This window comes from Marmota marmota, unplaced genomic scaffold (genome assembly GCF_001458135.2).
Source record: "Marmota marmota marmota unplaced genomic scaffold, marMar, whole genome shotgun sequence".
Taxonomy (NCBI): domain Eukaryota; kingdom Metazoa; phylum Chordata; class Mammalia; order Rodentia; family Sciuridae; genus Marmota; species Marmota marmota.
Window position 1 is genome coordinate 12,691,710 of NW_025999924.1, and position 21,801 is coordinate 12,713,510.

Genomic DNA, 21,801 nt, shown 5'->3' on the forward strand with positions numbered 1-21,801 from the left:
AAAATCTGAGAAAGAATTTGGTATTTTTCAAAGGAAAAGAACAGAAAGGAGTGAGAAATGGGGATTAACTCATACTTAAAAAGGATATTACAGAAATATTTAAAATATGCTGAGACAATTAAAGTCATATAGCCATATAAGTTATATTTAATGTAGAATAAGTTTATTATTTGCATAGCAGCTATTCCCAATTTTGGTATACCCTGACATTACCAAATCAGTAATCATATCTCAACCCTTGAAACATTATTACTTACAATTTCTCAGTTTCTGTGGCATCTCTATTCTTCTCTGATTTTTATTTTTTATTGTTACTGTTCTGTTTTACAAAATCTTCTAACCAAACTGGACAATAGAGCAGTCTTTTGAGTTTAGAAATTCAACCCATTCAATCAAATATTGATCAATACTGATGTTGTAAATATGCAGGCCTGTTCACATCTATTTTTGACATTCTCTGTAGCGATTCTGGACCATTTGTCTTCCTTGTACCTTGCTCAATTATTATTTTATTCTGCCTCTATAAGGAAGCCATAATATTTTCTATAATCGTAAATAAAGAATTTAAAAATCATGTCTTAACAATTTTCTGTAAAATTAACTTTACCTTTTAATTAAAGCATTATGCACAAGCTAGAACAAAAACAGGCATACTGATTACTTTTACTAGTAGTCTTAATACATTAACAAAATACCATAAACTGGGTGGTAAGACATGATAAACAGAAATTTATTTCTCACAGTTCTAAAGGTCAAGAAGTCCATAAAGGAGACAGTAGATTCAGTATTTGGCAAGGACCTGCTCTCTGGTTCATAAATAGTTCCTTCTTACTATTTTCACATGGTACAAGGGGTGAATGAACTGCCCTAGGCCTATTTTATATGGATAATAATTCCATTTAAGAGAACAGAGCTCCTTTCCAAATATTTTCCAAAAGGCCTCACCTTTGAAAAGGGCTCATCCTCCTAATACCATAGCCCTGGAGGTTACAATTTAAACATGAATTTTGGGGAAAAACAAGCATTCACACCATAGTGCTGGCCTGTTGGAATATCTCATTTAAAAAAAATTAAGTAATTTATACGTAGTATTTAAATCTTCAGTTTCCAGGGACCAACTCTTAGGATAAGTTAAAATACATTATGTGCTTTTTATCCTATAGATTCTGCATTTCACTTGGTGAAATTTTTGTAAACAGCATTTAATACTTGATACTGCCTCTTGAAACTTTTATAACAATTTGTACAGTCTGAAATTTAATGTACAGGTTATGTATTGGCTTTTTAAATTTTTTAAAGAAAGTTATGATTTATTTCTATAACTGTGTAATGGAATTGCCATTGGATTTAAGATGCAATGTATGTATGGATAGAAACTGTCCAATGAATTATGCTACAGGGAGTTAATGGTTATGCATGCTAATATGTAATTTCAGGAGAATGCAAAATAGACTGGACACAAATACCTCATGAAAGTGAGCTGAAAACACTGATTTAATAAGCTAACTAAATTGGCCTTTTACAAAATTATACAGCAACCAACATCAGCCATTTTTAGAAGCTATAAAAATATAATTGAAAAGAACAAATACATTCACAATAACATAAAAATTTAGGCATAAATAAGAACTATGTAGATATCTACGTAATGAAAACCTTAAGCTTTACTGAGATGTGAAAGATATAAATAAATAACATATGCCAGATCTCAAACTAGAAACTAGAAAGACTAATTTACTGACATCCATTCACATCTACTGAATGCCTACTTCTATGATTCTGGGCGTGTGAAGTAGACTAGCAAGCCAGTGAAGGTCAAAGTTGGCGATCTCATTTTTCCTTCCAATGAAAATATCACTTATGTTTAGCCATTAGGCAAAGGTTGGGTGTTGACTAAAACATAAGACTCTCTCAGTGAAGTATACTATTAATACTTTTCTATTTTTCTTTCCTGTTCAAACCAAGATTAAGAATAAAGCATTAGTTTACAATATGTGAAATGGACTGCACATATTTTGAAGGGGTCTAAGTAAGGCTCTGAAACTTTGTACCAATGATAACAAAAATAAAAACCAAAACAGCAAAGATAAGTATGATACATAGATTCTCAAATATTTAAAATATTGCCATATTACTTTTAAAATCACACTCAAATAGGGATTCTCAAGGTATTAAAGAAAACCAAATTAATATTTCAGTAAGTAGGATGTAAACAAAATTACTTTAAATCAACTGTATTCAAAATTAAAATCTTTCAGTAATGAATTTGAATAGAATGAGATCTAATCACAGGTTAACATAAGAAACACACGTCTCAAAAATTAATACATTTAACATCTGACAGTTATAAGTGGCACACTTAAAATCCTTTTGTTGTTCCTTTGATGAAATTTAAATACTTTGAAAGTCCTAAATGAAATATTTCTCCTACTTTTCCAACAAGTGTGATTTTTCTTCTTTTGGTTTATTCAGTAGAAAGTGAACTATCTGAAGTAAGACATCATCATTAAAACCTTTCACCTCATTATCCTCGACTGTCTCATAAAGAGGCTTACTTTGTGTCCCCCAACAAATATTTTTACGAGGGTTATTCTGATCAGCTTGTGCAGTCAATGCCAAAGTATTTAACTGGTAGCAGAAAAATGAAAAATATTTTCCATCTGTGATTACGCCCTGGGAGACAAATGGTCGAGTAACATCTGCTTCACTCCAGAATCCTGTAGAAGAAAGTAATGCTGAAATTTACACACATAATACATTTCACCAAAATAAAACACACATTAAAGAGTAGCAAACACCTACATCCTAAATATTTTACCTGAAGATCCAAAGTTTCCCTGTCTTCTTCATCTCAATCCTATAGTCAATTTCTGCATCAACGTTTATTTCCTCCCTTCTAGCTAGTATTCCCAAATTCATGATGCATTTTTTTTCATTATCAGTCTTTAGATTCCAACTTTATTTCATCTAATTAAAGTTCACTAAGCTCTGTGTATGCATATCCATCCTACATCTAGAAGTACTTTTATTCCTCACTGATTTCAGCAAATACATTCAAACTTCCCAAAACCAGGAACATCTACTACCCAATAACCATACTGGCCATTTATTTTGACAAATCCATGTGTGCACATGTGCGTGCGCCACACACACACCCCTTCAGATAAAATTGTCTTTCTGCAGTTCAACATATCCTTAGCTAAATTCATTGTATTCCTTTATATATTTCCAAACTGGTTTTATGAGTTGCTATCATTTAGCCTAGCGTCTTATGTCATAAGGCTCCAGGATGCCTTAATACCTTTACCACTCAAATTTTCTGGCTTTTTAAAAAATTCATCTGCCAAGGCCAAGCAACAACTTTACTTCACACATATTTTATAGCATCTTTAATGGAGACAGCCAATAAATATTGTTAAAGTATGAAATTAAATCTAACGTAAAACAAACTTTTTTTCATGAATAAAGAGGGCCATTCTAACACCTCCAACAAAGTTCCTCTCACATTTTTCTGATTCTGTCTACCCCTCTCACCTTCTCCATTCAGTGCATATATGTGCGCGAGCGCACACACACATACACACACACAGTAAAAGGTAAGCCTAGTCTTTAGCAGATCTATATCAAAATTCCTCCCAGAAGCTAGGCGTGGTGGTACATGTGTATAATCCCAGTGACTCAGAAGGCTGATGGAGGAGGATTCCAAGTTGGAGACCAGAATCAGCAACTGAGCAAGATGCTGTCTCAAAATAAAAAAAAGGGCTGAGGATGTAGCTCAGTGGTAAAGCACCCCTGAATTCAATCTTTTAATACCATAAGGCAAAACAAAACAAAACAAAAATCAAAGATACGAAAATTCCTCCTGGATAATTATATTACTTCAGGTTTCACAATAAAAGTGTTATGAGGGTGAGGTTTGTAGCTCAACGGTGGAGCTTTTGCTTAGAAGGCAAGAGGCCCTGGGTTCAATCTCAGAACTCATGAATAAATAAACAGTCTACATGATATAGCCTCCAGATTCCTCTCATTCCTCATCACTCTCCCCAGCTCTTCTTTCATCAACCTTCATATTGTTCCTTAAATACCTCAAGCTTGTTCCTACCTCAGACTTTTTACCTGCCATTCCTTTTATCAGGAAGTGTCTTTCCCCATTATGCATAGATAACTCCTCACCATGCATGTCTCTGTTCAAACCATTTTTTAGAGATCACCCCTTAATGATTCCAGCAATATGGATTTTGCCTCATACTTCATTTACATCCACCCCCATAAATTATTCTACCCTTTATAATAGTATATTTGTTCCATTCTCTGAAAATAGTACATGCTTATTATCTTTTCCCCTCCCACTATACTCCAGGAGAGCAAGATCTGTCTTTTATTCAACACAGTATCCCCAAAGCCAACAGTGTCTGGCAAATGAAACCACTGATCATTTACTGAATGAATGAACAATCTCCTGATCCAAATTCTGGACATAGCCTTTAAAGAAATGAAATAGGATAGCCATAATTTAATCTAAACATTTAATCCTTCAAATCATTTCCTCTTCTACCTTCAGAAAACTGTTAGGAACTACAAAAAGTTGACTTATAAGAGTTAACAATAAGCCAGGCATGGTGGTCCATGTGTATAATCCGGGGGATCCAGGAGGTTTAGACAGGAGGATCATAAGCTGGAGGCCAGCCTCAGCAATTTAGCAAGACCTTGTCTCAAAATAAAAATAAAAAAGGACTGGGGAAGTAGTTCAGTGGTAATAGCAAATCTTACTTAAAATGGTTATGAAAACCATTGGGAAAAAATATATTCACACAGGAGGCAGTCAAAGTAAAAACAAAAAAAAAATCAAAATAACTATTCAAATGTCTCTTCCAATTAGAAATGTAAAATATTTAATTATGGGTTTAAAACCAATTCTATTTGGTGTCAACATAATAATTTTCAAACTGTTAAGATATCTTCATTTTAACCAAAGAAAGCAACCTAAATAATTACATTCTTACAATGTCATAGATAACCTTCAAAGAACAATAATGTCATCTATTTAGTTTTACCTTGATACACTGCTTGTGCTCCAGTCCAAGCAAAAAGGCTTGCAATAGCATTAGCTCTAAAAATAACTTCTATCTGGTCAGCACGGTTTCGTTTCAAAAGCCATTCTCTATTTAATCTGTCAGGTAACAGATGAAACTGGGTGTGGCCATAACAGCATGGATCTGCTGTTTTTGAGCCTGAAGAACAAAACAAAAACATTCACATGAACTGATCCTGTGGAATATCTGAAGCACACATTTTAGTATTCAGTTCAAGCATGTCTTCAGTAATCTGTTCTCAAAATTACATAAATGAGAATGTTAATTCATTCATTTTATTGACTATAATAAAATTAAATCTCACTTAAAAGTATGATTTTTCTCATAAAGTCCACTATGATCAGAGTAAGCTACAACAATATATGTAAAAGTTATTGAAAATTCTCTATTATTTCAATTTCTCAAATGTCTTGGTTGTCATTAGGAGCTCTGTTACACTTTACTTGTCATATTTACCACAGGATACATTTTATGAATTTAAAACTTCCTTGATTATTTAATGTAATAATTAAAGAATGTGTATTTTACTAATAAAACCACTTTTATACTACAAGTATAAGTAAAAAAAAAAATGAATAATATTTCATGAACTAACATTCTTGATTTCATTGGTAATGTCTTTTTAAAAATGTCCCCCTTGGGTCATTCCCTAAGACTACAATGACTGAAAAGGGACTGATAAAATAGGTCTGGAGGAAAAGTATAAAGCTTGCTTAAAATCTTCCTCAAGTCAACTAGGAATTAATGAAGGAATAAAAAATATGAAAATAAGTTGCATGTGGGCAGACAAGAGGCCTTGTTAATTTCTGAATCCCAAGTCCAGTTCTAAACATTTTTGCTTTTGAAAAAGCAAATTACTTTTCCCATACAATAAATCAACAAAACCTAGTAAGTATAATTTTAAAGTTAAATACTGTAAGTGAAATTTCAAATAATGTGCTGAAAGAATTTCTTTCTAATTTTCTTGCATGTTGCAATAACTTGAGATTATAAATTATACTGCTCATGCACAAAGAGAAGCTCTCAGTCATCAAGAATTATTTTTATAGCTAGTGCTCCAAAGTTATACAGCACACTTTGAACATATTTATGGTACAATATATAAAAAAGAAACTTACCAATAAATATGTTGTTTTCATATTGCCGTTTGAATAATGGAAGCTTGTCTGGTTTACATTTCATAACAGGGATTTCTACAGGAACAGAATAATCCAATGGCACAAACTTAAAGAAAAAAATAAAAGAATGAATTCACAACAACAACAGTATCTATTTTATATACATTCTTATTAGATCCAAAATTTTTAAATGAGATGTTCTTTGCAAAATGATCTAATCATATGTATCATCAAAGTATCTTAAAGTGCTAGAGACCAGAAGCATTTCAGATATCAGAGTTCTTTGGAAGACTTTACAGGTTGAGCACCCCTACTCCAAAAAATATGACATGCTCTGAATTTCAGATTTTTAAGCATTTCAGATTTTCATATTAGAAATACTCAATGTGTACCACCATCTAGGGATGGGCTAAATCTACCCAGCCCCCTGATTTTACAAATAAAGTTTTACTGGAACACAGCCGTACACATTCACTGATACATCGTATATGGCTGCTTTTACACCATAAGATGAGAGCCAAATAGTTCCAACAGAGACTTAAGGCCTGAACAGCCTAAAATATTTACAATTTGGACCTTTACAGAAAAAGTATGCCAACCTGACATGGCAGCACAAAAAGCACTCAAAATGCAGTGACTTTCTTTTAAAAGAACTGCAAATACGGAAAATGACCCAGTTCACAACTAAAAATCAGACTAATATGTGTAAATTACAATCATAAACTATTATAGCATATTGATATAAAGAAAAGGAAAAGGTCTGAACAATCATGAAAACTTAACCTCACTTGAAATGATTATTTGGCCTCTGAAGAATATATCATACCAGAGGGAAAAACTAAAAATGATTTTCAGATGAGTGGTTTACAAAGGAAACATGAATGGCAAGAGATCAAACCAAAATATTTCATTTTAGTAAGCCCATCACTTGATCTGCCTACATTTCCTACATCAGATGTTAATAAATACATATGCCATAAACCCTTACCTCTGGGAGTTGCTTGGATATTCGAATCTGATTGTGTGGTTTATCATCTATTTGGTATCGCAAAGCATCAACTCGACCTTTCCGATGACCAGAAGAAATAATTTCTTCACCACGCACCCAGTAAAAATGAACGAGCCGCTTATGATCTGTTAAAAGATATCCAAAATTTTCTCATCTGATTAATCAGATAAATCTAATAGAATACTAACTAGCAATTGACAACTTAAGGATGATCATCTAATTAAAAATATATCAAAAGTTAAAGAGTTGGGATTATGTGACAATTTATTGTGGCTTAAATACAGCACTCAAACATCTACTTGTGCCAACATTACACTAAACCCTGTAACCAAAGAAAATAATTAGCTAAGAATACATATAAAATAAGACCAACAGGAATATCAGTCACCAGAAATTAAAATGGTTCAATAATTCAATCTTCACAATTACTGAAAAAGGTACCTACAGTTACAATCATTTCTATTTTGTATAAGAGGTATCTGAGTCTTGACAAAGAAAGTTTAGTAAGCCACCAATCTCAAAGTTCACCAAAGTTCCCCTTAATACCATTTCCTTCCCAACTGAGAAAGGGAAATATTGCACACTACAAAAATCAGTTGAGCACATGCCTATAACAACATTAATGCTACCAACACTAAGACACCCACTAGGTGATATATGTAAAATGAATGTACTGGAACAGTTATTTTTAAGATACGCTAATTATTTTTCATGTCTATATGAACAGTTAGAAAGAAGCTGTTAAATTATTTGCTGGGTCCGAATCTTTACCTCTAAATCTACCAAGTATAGAGTCTTGATTAGCTTCTGCGTGCCATTTTGTTTTTCATTTATAAAATTTATTATAAAATTTATAAAATCAGGCAATCATGCTACCTCCTGTAAATGGTTATTGAGAGGATTAGCTGGCACACATAAAATTTGAAATTAGGCCTGGCACACAATAAATACTGAAGGTTAGGTATTCTACTTAATATATCACTTAATCGCCACAATGCTAATGAAGAAGCACTATTACCATAATTCTCAACTTGAAATAAGAAAAAAACATGGTAAAAGATATTAATGAATTCACATATTATTGTCCCACCGATTTTTTAAGAGCCAAAAGCAACCCAGGTCTGTACTGCTCCCTAGGAGGCTCTTTTCTTAACCACAGCTCTTCATTTAGCTGGACAAAGCAGAGTCAAGAATTTGACTCCCGAAGAGCTTAAGCTATTAGGGCCAGGGGAAAAGGATCACACAGAGAGGGAAGCCGCATACGCGGTGAGGGTCCCGAAGCTCACCAAGAGCGGCTGTAGCCAGGACGGGATTGAGCGGGCTGAGCAATCCCGTGAGGGTCGCCACCAGCTGATCCAAGAAGGGCGAAGCGATAGCCTCCTGCTCCTGGAAGAGGGGCGCCCGCCGCCTGCGCCGCAAGTAGAAATGTTCCTGCAGGAGGCAGTCGCACGCGGCAGAGCGCAGGGCAGCCAGGTCCAGCGCGGGCGCCGGCTCGGCCTCCGGGGACGCAGGCGGCAGACCCGACAGGAACACAGTCTTGGTGAAGCCTTGGTACCAGCGATCGGCGTTCAAGGCGAAGGTCTGCGGGTAAACCACGTACTTTTTGAACTGCATCTTCGTAAGGATTCGCAGCTTTTCGTCCACCGACTTGGCCGCGTGCACCGCTGCCTGCCAGCGTTCCACCCGCCGCTGCCGTGCCGCCTTGCTCTTGGCGGTCAAGGAGGCCACAATCGGCGGGTACCGCGCAACGGAGGTCGCCAACACATCTGGGCTGATCGTTCCCGTGGCCGTGGAGTTAGTCTCGGCAGCGGTGTGCAATGACGGCCCCCGACCGCGAGGCACAAACCTCCAGCACCGGGACGCCGCCATCTTCGCCCTCGATTCCGGAACCAGAGGTCAACTTCAGCAGTTGTCCCTGCACTCTTGCCGTAGGGACCAATCAGAAAACGCAATCTGAGCTAGGCTTACTCTGATTCTGAGTGGTGTTGGGATACGTTGCGTCATTTGTTCTGTAGCCAATCAGCTGCTCCTACCAAGTTTATCGCGGTTTTGAGTGCTTGGAGTGAAAGAACCTGCCTATGCCTGGGTTTCTGCAATTCTGACTGGAAGGAATGAAACCTTAAAAAAGGGGGTGCTGCCCGCTAGGTTGCTTTTAGGGCCTGGACAACGTTCTTGCCATAACCATTTATGAACATTATGCACGGAAACTCTAAACTCTTAGCTAAATTTCCTAGTTTCATTAATGTATCCCACACCACTTCTTTTGTTTTGCTTTAGGAATAGTAACTTAATTTTTGAAAGTACGTTTGCCTTTGGATATACATGCTGAATTTTTAAAAATTAGGCAAACATCACTCATGTGTAACCATTACTAAACTTCGGTAAAGTAACTCCATATATTTCTCTGTGCTAATATAATTTAATTATATGCTTTTTTTAAAGGGGGAGATGTATTTTACTTGGATTTATCTGGGGGAAATAATGGAAATAAACTACTAAAGAACTGCGTTTAAATTTTGCTTTGTATTAAAATGCATTACTTCAGCAAAAGTCCATTCCCACTAATCTGTAACCTCCTTAAAGAAGGGACTGCTATATTTTTATTGTTTGGCAACCAATCATTATCTGTGCCAAATGGATGCCCAGTATATGAAGAAAAATAATCCCAATCTAAGTTTATTTCAGATAATCTATTTTATTTATTGGCTCATTCTTCTATAATTAAGAGTTAGCATGTTGATTCTTTTTATTTTTAATTTTTTTTGTAGTTGTAGAGGGACAGTATGTTTTTTTTGTTGTTGTTGTTTTAATTAGGTGGTATTTGGGGTCTTTTTTTTTATTAGTTGCTCATGATAATACAATGATCTTGACATATCATACATTTGAATCAAATGGGATATAATTTCTCATTTTTTCAAGTGTACAGGTTGCAGAATCACATTGGTTATACAGCAATACTAGTGTCTATTTTATTCTTCTGCCCTTCCTATGCCCCCTTCCCCCACCCTCCCCTCTCATCACCTCTCTCTACTAATCTAATGTGACACATTTCTTTTTTTTTTCCCCTCACATCATCATACATGTATTTTGTATAACCATTAGGGTCTCCTTATTTTTATGTGGTGCTTAGGATGGAACCCAGTGCCTCACACGTGCAAGGCAAGCCCTAGCATGTTGATTCTTATTGCAGTAATTCTTGAATATATTGAAAATCAAACATTTTGTTGTTAAAAGAAACAAAGATAGAGGGATACAGATTTGTCTGTGTGTGCGATGGAGAGTGTGTGTGTTTGTGCGCAGTGTATTGTTTTTAATATATATATATATATATATATACCTTTTTTTTTTTTTTTTTTTCTTAAACTGTAGATGGACCTTTACTTATTTACATGTAGTGCTGAAAATCGAACCCAGTGCCTCATACATGTTAGGCAAGCGCTCTGCCACTGAGCCACAGCCCGAGCCCCAGAGTATGTTTTTTTTTTTTTTTTACCTCACTTTAGGTATATCACCAAGAAATCAAATATCGTTTTTGAGTAAAGTTTTGTTATTTCTAGTAAGTATATTGGTCACTTACAATAATGTTATTTAAGTTTATGTTATATCTTGGATCTGAAATGTTCCCTAAAAAAGTCTTGGTCCTTGGAGAGATCCTTTTTGGAGGTGGTGGGACCTAGTAGAAGGAAGTTATGTCATTGGGAGTGTCCCCTTGAAGGGGCTATTGGATATTGGCCCCTGGCCCCATTCCCCACCCCACCCTTTGTTTCTGCTTTCTGACTGCCATGAGTTGAGCTAATTTCCTCTGCTAAGTACATCTGCTATGATCTACCACCTTGCTACAGGCCTAAAAGCAACAGAGCCAACCAACCAGAGACTGAAACTGAGCTAAAATTAAAATTGCTTCTTTTTTAAGTTGATTATCTCAGGTATCTTGTCAGTGATGGGAAGCTAACATAGTTTATGAGAATATTGATTAATCAAATCACTCAGCCCCTGCCCCTCTTGCCTTACTTAGAAATCTCTGGAGAGTGAGTTTAAGTGGCCAAGGTCACACAACTGATGACCATCAGAGCCAGATTCCAATGCAGCATTTAAATAATAGGACCCTGACAGATAATAGGCTGGACAAATTTACCAGCATAAGAATTCCAGGGAGCAAGAATGATAGACTCCCTCTTCCCAACCTGAAGACTGCATTTTCAAGCAGTGATGGCTTATAGCATCTTCAGAGATTATGGAAAACTTTCCAAAGCCACTGTCAGAGGATGAAGTCTTAATAAGTATTTTAAAAGATGATGGAAGATATGAATTTAAATGAAGTTAAAGAAGGATTGTTGTAGGAAAAAGGCTTCAGTTGCAAAATAAAAATGGTGATGCAGTACATTAACACTGCTTCTAAGACAGTTTTAGTGTGATAGAAAGGCTGAAGCATTAATAACTGCAGTGGAGGTTGCCTGGTGAATTTTGGCATAGTTTACCTTCTGGGAGAAATAAGAGAAGTCTTAAAAGTAGCTGACAGATTTCACCTCAGGAATTCATCTATGAACCGAAAATGTGGTCTGCAGATGAGAAACTTGTGACACACATGTGAGTCCCTCCCAGTGTCTTTGACCAGCAATTCTGTGAGGGTTGCTAAGCAGAAATCTGAAGAGGGCCTTATGGGGAGATTATGATGAATCTTTCCTCCCAGTCAACTCCCTAGGTGTTAATACCATGTTTTATAATAGTGTCTTAGGGAACACAGCATTTTGTTATAGCATCATTATGTCTGCAAAGTGCTACAATCCCTTTGACACCAATCATTCTGAGTTGAAAGAAAAGGAATTGAATTCCTTGAGTGTAGTTATGATGAGTCTTTAAAAACCAAAAAGTTATTACAGATATTCAGATGTTAAAAGACCATTGAACTATCCTATAAATTTTATTTTCTAAACAAGTAAATGTCAGTCTCCATAACCCATTGAAGCAATGAGCTTCTGGAGTCCTTTCTCATTATTAAGGTGGAAAAGGTCCTGAGATCAAAAAGTGAGATGGCCACCATGGGTAAATCCCAGATGTGACTGGGCCAGTTCTTGCTCTGAACTCACAAGGAGTCACTGTGAGGGGATTTCAAACACCTGCTATATATAAGGCCTTGGCTGCATCTGGGTTTTCATCCGTACATATAGGAATGTGACTGGTCAGATTCGTGGAAGATTAGCTCATTTGGTGGTTTGTTTCTTCTGCTTTTTATCTTTTGATATTGTTTTTGTTGTTGTTGTTGATATTATTTGTTTTCTGTCTTTTGTTCTTTCTTTTGTTTTCATAACAGGCATTGAACTCAAGAGTGCTTAATCATGGAGCCACATCTCCAGCCCCCTTTTTTATCTTTTATTTTGAGACAGGGGTTCACTAAATTGCATAGGGCATCACTAAGTTGCTGAGGCTGGCTTTGAACTCACTATTCTCCTGCCTCAGTCTCCCAAGCAGCTGTTATTATAGGTATGGAGCACTGTCCCTGGATTCTGGGATTGCAGAGATGGTTCTTAATAAATTTCTGTTTCTCCCAAAAAATGTTCCTGGAAAAAGTAATCTGTACTCACAAGAAAATGTTCTTTGCTCTTTCTTGTTAGGTATTCTTTGCCCTCCATGTTTTTCCTTTCTAAAACACAAATGTACAATGCCACCAACCACCAGAACAAAAGCCCAATTTACTGAAAAATGGTGAAGCAGACATATAGATCTGACTTGTGTCTTCTTTGAGTCATGTACTAGCCTGGATGCTTATCTCCAGACACTTTGTGATGTGAGAAAAAATCAGATTCATTACTTATCTGCAGTCTGTTTCTCTTATTCTTGGATTCAGAAGAGCAGAACTAATCATTGCTTTCCAAAAAAATCACAAAACTATAGGTATTTTAAATAGATGCCTATATGTATAAAGACATATATGCTCACATAGAGAGATAAACACTTATACTTATTTTTTTTCTATTTGGGGACTATGTTAGCTTTTTGTTGTTGTGACCAAAATGAGAACAACTCACAGTATCAAGGATTTATTTTGGTTCAGAGTTTCAGAGTATTCAGTTCATGGTGGGCCAGCTCTGTGGCTCTCGGCCTGAGGAAAGGCGGAACATCATGGTGAAAGAGAAAAGCAGAAAAAAGCTGCTCCACTCATGGAAGCTGGGAATAAAAGAGAGAAGAGAGTGTTAAGAAGAGGCTATAGAGAAGATAAGACCATCCAGGGCCTGCCCCCAGTGACTGGCTTCCCCCAACTAGGTCCCACCTCCCAGTAGTCCATTTAGTCATCAATGGGTTAATGCACTGATAAGGTCAGAACTCTCATGACCCAATCACTACCCAAAATCCCTACACAGGAGACTTAGGAGGATGTTCTAGGTCCAAACTATAACAGGAAGGATTTTTGTTAAAAAAAAAGAAAGAAAAAAAAAACAGGATCATATTATTGAACAGTTCTTTAATAGACAAAAATATAACTTTTTTTGTTTTATTTTTGCTTCTCTGCCTTTCTTTATATATAATTTATAATATATAATATATATAAATTTTGTATATATAAAAAGAGATGTGTTATTTTTGTTTTATATGTTTTATGTTTATTTTATGTTTTTTAATGTTTTATTTTTATTTCCCGTCTGCTGCCTCTCTCCCCTTCTCTCTCTCTCTCTCTCTCTCTCTCTCTCTCTCTCTCTCTCCATATATATATGTGTGTGTATTCTTTTTAGTTATATGCAAATTAGGATACATTTTGATATAATCAAAATATGAAATATAATTTGCTCTAATTAGTTCCCAGCACTCCCTCCTCCCTTGCATCTACTCTATTGATCTTTCTGCAATTAATTTATACTTTTTTTTAAATTAGTGCCTTGTGGATGTACATGATGTTATGATTCACTGAGGTATATTAATATATGTACAGATGAAAGTTTGGTCAGATTCATTTCACTGTTCTTTCCTTATCCCACCCTCCCCTTCAATCCCCTAATTGTGTTATCTACTGATAATTCCTCTATTCTGATGGAATTCCCTCTCCTTTCTTTTTTTCCTTTCTCTATCTATCCACCTCCTCCCGATACACACACCTCATTTTTAGATTAGCTTCCTGTACCAGAGAAAACATTTGACCTTTGACTTTTTGGTACTGGTTTATTTCATTTGACATGGTAGTCTCCAATTCTATCCATTTACTAGCCAATGGCATACTTTCATTCTTCTTTATGGCTGAGTTATACTCTATTGTTTATGTATGCCACATTTTCTTTATCCATTAATCTGTTGAAGGGCACCTAGGTTGGCTCCATAGCTTGGCTATTGTGAATTTTGGTCCTATATATATTGATGGGGCTGCATCATTGTAGTATGCTGATTTTAAATCCTATAGATATATACCAAGGAGTGGGATAGCTGAGTCATATTGTGGTTCCATTCCTAGCTTTTTGAGAAATCTCCATACTGCTTTCCAGAGTGGTTGCACTAATTTACAATCACACCAACAATGTAAGAATGTACATTTCCCCCTACATTCTCCCCAGAATTTCTTGTTGATTACCATTCTCTGATTGGAGAGGGAATCTCACTGTAGTTTTGGTTTACATTCCCCTAATTGATAGAGGTATTGAACCTTTTATCAGATATTTATTGGCCTTTCATTTTTCCTTCTTTTGAGAAGTGTCTTTTTAGTTCTTTTGCCAATTTATTGATTGGGTTATTTGTTTTCTTTTTCTTTTTTGGTGTTAAATTTTGTTGAGTTCTTTGTATATTCTGGATATCCATTCCCTATTTGAGGAGCAGATGAAAAAGATCTTCTCCCACAGAAGATAAGATCTTCTCTGGGCTCTCTTTTCACTCTCTTAATTGTTTCCTTTGTTGTGACAAAGCTTTTTATTTTGATGCCATCCCTCTTATTGATTTTCTATTTTATTTCTTGCACTTTAGGAGTCTTGTTAAAGGAAGTTGGTACCTGTGCCAACATACTGGAGTGTTGGGCATACACTTTCTTCTAGCAGTTGCAGAGTTTCTAGTTTAATTCCTAGGTCTTTGATCCATTTTAGTTGATATTGTGCAGGATGAGAGATAGGGGTTAAATTTCATTCTTATATTAGTGTTTTGTGGATGTACATGATGGTGACATTCATTGTGGTGTATTCATATACATGCATAGGAAAATTAGATCAGATTCATTTCACTCTCTTTCCCTGTCCCAACCCTCCTTCCTTCCCTTTATTTCCCCTTGTCTTCTCTCCTGATCTTTCTTCCATTCTTTATTTATGCCCCCCTTATTTTGGATTAGATTTTGCATATCACAGAAAACATTCAACCTTTGGCTTTTATTTCACTTAGCAGGATAGCCTTCAATTTCATCTGTTTACCAGCAAATGCCATATTTTTTTATTCTTCTTTATGGCTTAGTTACACTCCATTGTTTATGTATGCCTTGTTTTCTTTACCAATTATCTGTTGAAGGGCATCTAGATTGGCTCTATAGCTTGGCTATTATGAATTTTGGTCCTATGTACATTTATGGGGCTACATCACTGTGGTATGCTGATTTTAAATCCTTTAGATATATACCAAGGAGTGGAATAGCTGAATTTATCTTTTGAGTACATAAATAAAATGCTCCTTCCAGCTCTTCTATTATATGTAGCAACCATGAGCTGACCAACTGCTTAATGGTGCTAGAACTTGTGTTGGAAGAGTCATTCTATTTTCCTTGATCCATTCTACCTTTTATCCTTTTATATCTGAGACCACATTCTCCTCTGTCAGCAATTTGCAAAAGAGTCACTATATTACACTAAATATCTCATAATGGAAACCATACAGATTTACATCTCCCCTTTAAAGGCAGTCGGTATTAATGGAACTCACATCTTGACCAATTTTCTTTTCTATGTTGCATTATTTTGCTATCCAGTGTTTAAGGAAACTTTAGTACCCAATACCCCCTCTTTCTCAATTTGCATTGATTCCTTTTCTCCTAGGGAATTTTTCAATTGTCAAGTAATTTCCTAACTTATTACACACACCACCTACTTGTCTTTCCTCCCACATATATTTTTATTTTTCTAGAATTTCATCATGTTAATTCAGTTGAACACTTAAAAGAGACACAAGTGCCCTGTAAGCTATTTTCTCTTTGAGTGCACATTAATCCATCTGTTTCTATTACCAAAAAGCACAGATTTTCAGATATTTTGCTATAGGGTATATAATGGTTGAAAATTTAGGAAATTAAATCTTTGAGGAATAGAGGATTAAAGTAAGTTCTACCTTTTCGTTTTCTCCCATTACTGCTCATGCTCATCATAATTCAGTTATAAATATTAGGAACATATAGAAAAATTTTGGACAGGAAATATTCAGGTGATGGTCCTATAAGTTCTCAATTCCTTAGAAGACCATAGTTGGTTTCAGCAACTTTTGGAAATCAGTAAACTAACTCTTAGCCTCTGTTTCCTAACTGTAAAAACCTTAATTGTGTTAAGGCGTATAATTCGATGTACTCTGCAAAGGAGACACTCCCCTCAACCCATGGAGGGGTAGCGGGTGGATCATTTGATTAGTCTGGTCAATTAGGATAATTCTAGCCACTTCTCAATACTGGCTCAGGAATGGGCTTGTGAACCAATCTTGGCCAATTAAGGCTGAGGGGATTCTGCTGTGAAATGCTTTTCTCTTTGATAAAAGAGGCATCCTAGCTTTTTCTCCAACAGTTGTTATATCTTCATATATTTCCATGCTCAGAATTGCTTCAGGCATTTATAACCATGGAGGGAGACATTGCAGAAATGTTAAGAATCACAGAATGGAAGGTCAGTTCTGGTTTCTTTATGTCATTTTTATAATGCTAAATTAAAAGACTGTGCATGTTATGGTTTAGATATTAAGAGTCCCCCTAAAGCTTATGTCTGAGACAATGCAAAAAAGTTTATAGTTGAAATAATTGGGTTATGAGAGTTTTAACCTAATCAGTGTGTTAATGTCCTGATAGGAATTAATTGGATGGTAACTGTAGGCAGGTAGGGAGGGTGTGACTATAGGAGGTGGATCACTGGGACCTGCCTTTGGGTATATATTTTATTCTTGGTGAGAGTGGAGCACACACTCATGGGCGTTCATGCTTGCTTGCGCTCTCTCTCACATGGTGCCAGGTCTCTCTCGTACCTCGTACCTTGTTCCCAGTTGCTTTCCTCAGTCACACTCTTCTACCTTGATGTTCTGCCTTATATCAGACCCTGAGGAATGGAGTTAACCATCTGTGGACTGAGACCTCTGAAACTATGAGACCCAAGTAACTCTTCCTGCTTTAAATTGTTCTTTTATTATTTTATCTTCTGGTGACAGCAATAAAAAAATAGGTGACTAAAACAGTGCATTAAAGGGATAACACACCAGGCTTGAAGTATTGAAGTATGTAAACCCTGCATATTATAAAATAAAAATTGGCCTTTGGGCTCCTGGGAGATAACCACCTACCCTTAGAATGTCCTGATTGATGATAGTGTCTTTATTTACTTGGGGCCCTGACCCAAGCATTATCAGACTCTCCTTTGGAGGGTCTAGAGACTGGATAACTGAGGTCAGTTAAGCAGTCCATGCCTACAGGACTGACCCCAGTGAAAACACTGGATGCCAAATCTCAGCTAAGTTCCCTTGTTGGTAACACTTCATACATATCGTCACATATCATTGCTGGAAAAATTAAGTACTGCCCATATAATCCAATGGGAGAGGGACAACTAGAAAACTATTTGTGTTCTCATGCACTCTCTTAGGTACCTTTTTCTTTTATTGATACTAATAAATATCATTTTATGAAACAAATCATAACATGACTCTAACAACTTTTATGAGTTCCATGAGTCCTGGAAAATCAAAGAATCTAAGGATGGTCTTGGGGGCCTGAAACAAGAGCCCAAGAAATACCACCTCCACATTCCTTATCTGAATTATGGGTTAGTCCAGGGGAGACTTGCAGCTCTTTCAAACTATCAGTTCACACTGTGAAGTTAATTCTAATATTAACTATGTGAACTTGAGTCTTAGGTGAACTATGACTATAGCCCCTTCAATGTCATAATATTTGAAGCTCAAATTAGACACTTTATATTTACCTCATTCATTGATACCTTGTCTAGACCAGACAACAGTATCTTTTGAAGATCCTTTTTAGGTCTTGATGGCGTAACCTTCGTTTTTGTTATGATTCCTTCCTTTTATTTGCCAAAGTGTGTGACATGTCACCATTCTTGATCATATCTTTATATATCTCCCATAATGTAAATTCTATAACAGTAGGAATCTCGTCTTCTTTGTTCATAGCTGTCTTCTTCCTAGCACTAGAGGAATCTATTTTTTGTAGTAAATAGATGAAAAGAGATTTTATCTCTAGAGAGATTATTTTTAACACATGTGAACCTAGAAATAATATTACTACCATTTGGCAGTCTGATGCAATATAGACTGTCTGTGATCTTGTCTACACTGGCTAATAAAAAAACATCTAGGTGTAGAATGTATTTAATAGATGGCTCACACCTGTAATCCCAGTGATTGGGGAGACTGAGGCAGGAAGATAGCAAGTCCAAAGCCAGACTCAGCAATTTAGCAAGGCCCTAAGAAACTTAGTGAGACCTTGTTTCAAAATAAAAAAGAAAAAGGGTTGGGGATGTTTCTCCATGGTTAAGTGATCTTGGGCTCAATTCCCAAATTCCCAGTACAAAATAAACAAAAAACACACACAAAAAAACCCACAAAGTTCTTTTGGTGATAGTGAGATAAGAAAGAGGGAAGCATCTAGAAGCATGAAAAAGAAGAAGAAAGACCTGGTTGGAAGACACAGTAGGGACTTCTGACATTTTCATTGGCCACATGAGCATGCTGATCTAAACAACAAGGGAAGAAAGGGTGACCAGGGCACACACACTAAGCCAGCAATAAAGAGAGGGTCTCTCTTTCCTCTACTGCAATAATTAAGGGTATGTCAAAAAGCTGAATACTCAACATAAAATATTTTATCAAAGTAGCTTTTAAATAAAAATTAATACCAAAGTATCCATAATAAATGAGACTTCAATTTGTAAATAAAAACAAGATCAAGAGAAGTACTGAAGCATGCCTATAATCCCAGTGGCTTGGGAGGCTGAGGGTGGAGATTCACAGTTTCAAAGCCAACCTCAGCAGTTTAGCAAAGCCCTAAGAAATTTAGGGAGATCCTGTTTTAAAATAAAAAATAAAAAGAGCTGGATGTGACTCAAAAAAAAAAAAGGAAAAAAGAATTGATCCACTTGATCTACTCACCGTCTAGAATTGCACCCCCAAGAGGCCAAATATATATATATATATATGATCTTTCCTCAAATATTAGAGTGCTGAGTTTTTCTACATCCCATTCTTTGTATTTATACATAGTTTCTATTTCTTCCTCCATAGTAAGGACTTCTTAGGGAGAAACTAGTGAATTTAGATGTACTTTTTTATATGTGGAACCATATTTCAATATGGTCTAGGTGTCCCAACACACTGATTACACCCCAAATATGTGGTTATATATTTTCACATTTCTCTGTCATTGAAATTTGAACAGGTCTAAAATACGAATTATTTGAAATTCGAACATATATTTCAAATGTTCTTTCAACTTGCACAACACAGAGTTCCTTAAGTCATGCACATGGCAGTAATCTGTTATATTTAGAACATATGGCTGCATTTGATATATCAAATGTCTTTGGCAAGTGAAGCAATCCAACTTTTATGGAAACTCGTCTGCAATATGACATAGGGGGAAAACAATGATTTTTCTCTCATTATATATATATATATATATATATATTTCAAATTCACATCAATATAAGTTGGCCTAAAACATATTTTTTGCTCGAATAACTCAAGTAGTTAAAATAGTCTCAAATAATTTATAAATAGGCATAAAAGTGTTATATTCACAACGAGAAAATAAATTGCTACCACCTTTCCGGAGAGTATTTTGTTGCTATAGCTCAGCCTTTTAAAATGTCTGTTACTTCAAACCCTGAGGAAATATTCACAATTCAAAGGGAGTGACTCAGTATAATTTTCAAATTAAACCACACACACACACACACACACACACATACATTTTATTGGTGATAGTGTGTCAGTTGCTACCCCACTTCCAGGAAAATTTTAGCTTTGTCAAGGGAGAGAGGATCACTAATTGTAGCACAATCCCCACCACCTAACCCTTTAGCAGATCTAAATCCCCATTCTCTAATCAGGAGGATTTAAAGTGCCCAGGACTGCTGGACTGCAGGAAAAGGCAGTTACACTACAAGTGGTTGGTCTGAATCCCTTCAATCCAGCTTCCTGGTTCTGCATCAAAAACAGTTTTTTTCTCTCTGTCTTCCTAATTGGTGGACACTTGGTCCCTTTGAATTGCTTTCTTTCTCCTTCGCATTTTCATTTGAGTCTCCACTCTGATTCTTCTTCCTCTTCCTTTAGGATCTATTTTCTATAATTATTATGGAAGGAGATGGGGAATAGTTCTAGAAACATGTCCTTAAGTTCAGGGCTCTTAGTACTGGCATTAACCTTTTAATATAGTCTGAAAGAAAATGACCTCAAGGAAAAAGTGAGAAAGGGAACAGGGATGGATATGTGTGTGTGTGTGTAAAATTTGCTTGATAACTGGCAATATATCTTGCTCAATTCTAAGTAGTAAATACTATATTATATACATATAGTACATATATATATATATCCTAATTGTATGTATAATCTTATATATACACATATGCTTTGTATGGTCTTTATATGGTATTTTATATAATTAGATAACCTACTAATAGGGGACTGATTATATAAACTATGATACATTTGAATTTCGTATGTAATACATATAAAATCATTGGAACAACATCCATAAAATAGTAAAATGATTCTGAATAAAGATGCACCTAAAAACCAAGATAAATACCATATAAGTGCATGATATGGTACATGCACATAATGACAAACAGACTCAAGAAAGAAATGCAACTAAATGTTAACAAAAAGTTTATTATTGGTATTTTTCTTCCCTGAAATTTTAAATTTATATTTATTGGATACAGATTGTAAGAAATGAGAAACTAAAATATCACCAGAATCTGAATAGATGAATTACATATTATTTTGTCAGATAGACCATCAGTTGCTGAATATATCTGATCACATTAAAACTCCAAAGTAGAATTCTGAATTATGCTGATGCTGCAAGCCAAAGTTTAATAGTCTGCTTACCCAAGATTAAATTTGAGGAATTTAAGTTGGAATATTAATGAAATTTTAATGACTACATCTGTGTGTAGAGGCTCGTATGTCATGTAATTTTCCTTATGTTCCTGTAGAAGATGGACAGCCATTAGAAAACTATGTGAAGAGAAATGGTGACATAGAGGAGAGATTATGATGACAATGAAAATTAATAAAAAGCCAGATCAGAGGTATAGAAAGTACTCACAAAAATATTGCAATCCTCAAGAGAAAAACAATGAGTTGGGAACAAGGCTAGTTGAAGTGCGATGAAGAGATTAATCTCCAGGAGAAACAT

At 35.6% G+C, this 21,801-nt stretch overlaps 1 protein-coding gene across 1 annotated transcript; it reads right to left on the reverse strand.

The window, feature by feature from the left end:
- Nucleotides 1-1,476: 1,476 nt before the first annotated feature.
- Nucleotides 1,477-9,133, reverse strand: Mrps30 (mitochondrial ribosomal protein S30). Its single transcript, XM_015497325.2, has 5 exons — nt 8,507-9,133; nt 7,200-7,345; nt 6,212-6,317; nt 5,055-5,231; nt 1,477-2,717 (listed from the first exon to the last, which is right to left on the reverse strand). Exons 1-5 carry the CDS (start codon nt 9,087-9,089, stop codon nt 2,428-2,430), a joined length of 1,302 nt encoding a protein of 433 aa, XP_015352811.1. The 5' UTR covers nt 9,090-9,133; the 3' UTR covers nt 1,477-2,427.
- Between the last annotated feature and the right edge of the window lie 12,668 nt (nt 9,134-21,801).